This window comes from Tupaia chinensis, unplaced genomic scaffold (genome assembly GCF_000334495.1).
Source record: "Tupaia chinensis unplaced genomic scaffold, TupChi_1.0 Scaffold139585_1, whole genome shotgun sequence".
Classification (NCBI taxonomy): Eukaryota; Metazoa; Chordata; class Mammalia; order Scandentia; family Tupaiidae; genus Tupaia; species Tupaia belangeri.
The window spans coordinates 255373-258333 of record NW_006199468.1 but is presented as its reverse complement, the minus strand read 5'-3'; the positions used below and the strand labels follow the sequence as shown (position 1 = coordinate 258333).

Genomic DNA, 2961 nt, shown 5'->3' with positions numbered 1-2961 from the left:
GTGTATGCCCAATATCCCGAGAGGAGAAGGGATTGTGGCGTGGCCATCCCCCAGGGGGTGATTTCTTGCTTTCTGTCTCTCTGGCAAGCACACGTGCCCTATAGCAAAAAATAAATATAAAAAAATAACACCTCTTCCCCCCAAATTTTTCTTTTTAGTTTTTTTTTTTTTCTTTTTTGCCATAGCACATGTGCACCCACAGGAGAGAGACAGAAAGATGGAAAGTGAAAAATCATTCCCCAGGAGGGATGGCATCCTGCGATCCCTTCTCCTCTCAGGACTTTAGGCACACATGTACACATGCCTGGCATGATTTTCAAGCCACTGGGTCCAGGACTCAAACCACTCAGTCGGCCATGTGGAGTCCAGAACCTAAACCACCATGCCACTTGTTGGCCCTAAATGACATGAATATTTAAAGAGGTAAGTGAAAAAGGTAATCATTCTGGGGCTATCAGGTGGGGTAGTAGTTAAGGTGCTGGACTCCCACATGGTAAACCATGGTTCAAGTCCCAAACCCAGCTGCTTAAAACTTAACACCAGGTGCATGTGCATCGATGCTCAAAATCCTGAGGGGAGAATAGAGGAGAATGGATTGCAGCATGGCGATTCCCATGGGGGACTTGCCCTGTCTGGCTTGCCGGTAAACACAGGTGTTCCATATTAAAAATATCTCCAGAAACAAGACCAGCCATTGGCTATGTCACTGGACTCCTACGTAGTTGACCACAGTTCGAGTCCCAGACCCAGTGGCTTAAACTCACGCTGGGCATATGTGTGAGTGCCCAAGATCCTGAGAGGAGAATGGAGGAGAAAGGATTGCAATGTGGCCACCCCCCACCCCCGGGGGGGGTGATTTCTCCCTTTTTTTCTGTCTCTCTTTCTGGTGAGTGTACGTGCCCTATAGCAAAAACCTCTCAAAAAAAAAATCTCTCTACAAGAAAAAGAGGTACTCATTGGATTTGTTAACGTGAAGCTCCAGGGGGCTGAAGTAGGTAGGACCGATGATTGCAAGTTCAATAGCAGAAAACTATTTTTTAATATAACAGCTTTATTTTCCAACTTTATTACTTTTTAAAATTATTTTTTTACTTAGCTTTTATTTATTTATTCATTTAAATTTGACCAGAAATGAGGAATATAGAAAGAGAGAAAATGAGAAAGGAAGCCACCAGGTCCAGGACTGGAACCATGGTTGGCCATGTGGGAGTCCAGCACCCTTAACCACCATGCCACCTGCCGGCCCCTTCCAACTTTATTTTTAAAAAATATTTGTTTATTATTATTCTAATTTTGCTATAGGGTATATGTGCTCAGCAAAGAGACAGAAAGTAAGCCACCATGTCCAGGATTCAAACAGTAGTCAGCTGTGTGAGATTCCAGTGCCCTAACCACACCATCTGCTGGCTCCTATAACAGCCTTTTAATGATTAAGCTGTTTGCTAAACTAAACTAGTCTTTTGAGGAAGCCAGCACTGCTTCCAGTGCTGCTACAGAGCAGAACCTTGAAAATCAGCTGTTAAGGAAGTTGCAGAGGCAAGCCTTACACCGGATAGAAGGTTGCCTGATAGTGCCTCTAAGTGCCCCAGGGTTGAGTGTCAACCTGGGGTCTAGGAAAGTTCTTTGTCAGGTCAGCCAGTGTTGTGGTGGTTCAGACAGCCAGTCCTTGAATCCTATATGGTAGACCCTAAGAATCCAATCCTAGACCTTGCGGCCTGGGCACAGGTGCATGTGTGCTCAAACTTCAGAAAGGAGAGAGAGGTGAGAACAGATTGCAGCATAGTCATGTCCCATGATGGTGTGTGTGTGTGTGTGTGGGGGGGAGTTTTCTCATGTTCCCTCTTTTTCTCTAGAGTGCACACTGGAAAAGTTTAAAAAAAGAATAAAAGCTCTTTGTCAGCATTATAGAAATGCAAAATAGGATCATTCATTTGACGAAGACATAAGTGATTTCGTGCTATTTAAATCCTGAAAGAAAAAAACGCAGGAGTGTTAAAATAAAACCTGAATATTAATGTAACTGAATACGTTTCATTGTAGAAGAGTTGCTATGGGCTATCCAGTTCACGCCTCCCCACTTTACCCTCCAAAAAGGGTCAAGAACTTTGGGACGCTTCCGTTCCTTTCTCACTTGCACTTTTTCTGTCCAGCCGTCAGTGTGCTGCAATCGATTCTTGTGCTTGGGTTCTTCAAAACTCTTTATATACACATAAATCAAAGCGGGTTCCTCCCCTCACCCCAGGTTCTTCTGGCTGTGGGTGTCGCCCACATGGCTCTTGAGACAAAGGACAAGGGCGCGTTGTCTTTGGCTAGTGGGCGTCCAGCTCAGGCGGCAGCCCAAGCCCCGGAGCGGTGGGGGCCTCACAGACGAGGGCAGAGGAGGCTCCAGGTCCCTGGGAATAGTGGCCTGGAGGTTCTCTCGCGACCCCTACTCACACTCCCCAACCTGGGTCCTAACTTGTGCATCCCCGAGTGTAGCGTCACATTAAAACGAGGGTGGGCCCAAAGTATCTTTTCCCGAGTGTCTCCGTCGGCCAACCAAGATGTTTTGGGGCCGTTTTTAGGAAGGAGGAGGAGTGAGACAGACTGCGGAGTCCTCGGCGAAGAATCTGGGCCAGGCGGCTGCTCGGTAGAGCGACACAAAAGGAAAGGGACGCAGGTGAAACGTAGGCTGCAGACTCCGAGCCAGCGGCGTTTTCGGCCGAGAATCTGGCAAAATCGGGTAGAAATCAGCGGAGGGAGGCGGGGGAGGAGACGAAAGAAGCGGAGGAAAACCAGCAAGCGATCCTGGCAGGACTACGCACGCGGAGACGCACCCCAGCCCCCGTTTGTCACGTGACCCGACCCCTCTACCCAGCCGGCCCCGCCCACACGGGGCGGGACCGCCTACGTCACTTCCGTCCAGGCCGGAACCCAAGATGGCTGCGCTCTTGCTGAGGTGACTTTAGTAGGGCTGGGGGG

The 2961-nt window shown here is 48.5% G+C and overlaps 1 protein-coding gene across 1 annotated transcript in view; it reads left to right on the top strand.

Annotated features, from left to right (window-relative positions):
* The first annotated feature begins 2845 nt into the window (after positions 1-2845).
* Positions 2846-2961, top strand: part of SDHC (succinate dehydrogenase complex subunit C) — a 61801-nt gene continuing 61685 nt past the window's right edge. Inside the window, exon 1 of the mRNA XM_006162043.3 lies at positions 2846-2938. Coding sequence (XP_006162105.1) covers positions 2919-2938 — 20 coding nt within the window. The 5' untranslated portion in view covers positions 2846-2918. The remainder of the gene's footprint in view (positions 2939-2961) is intronic.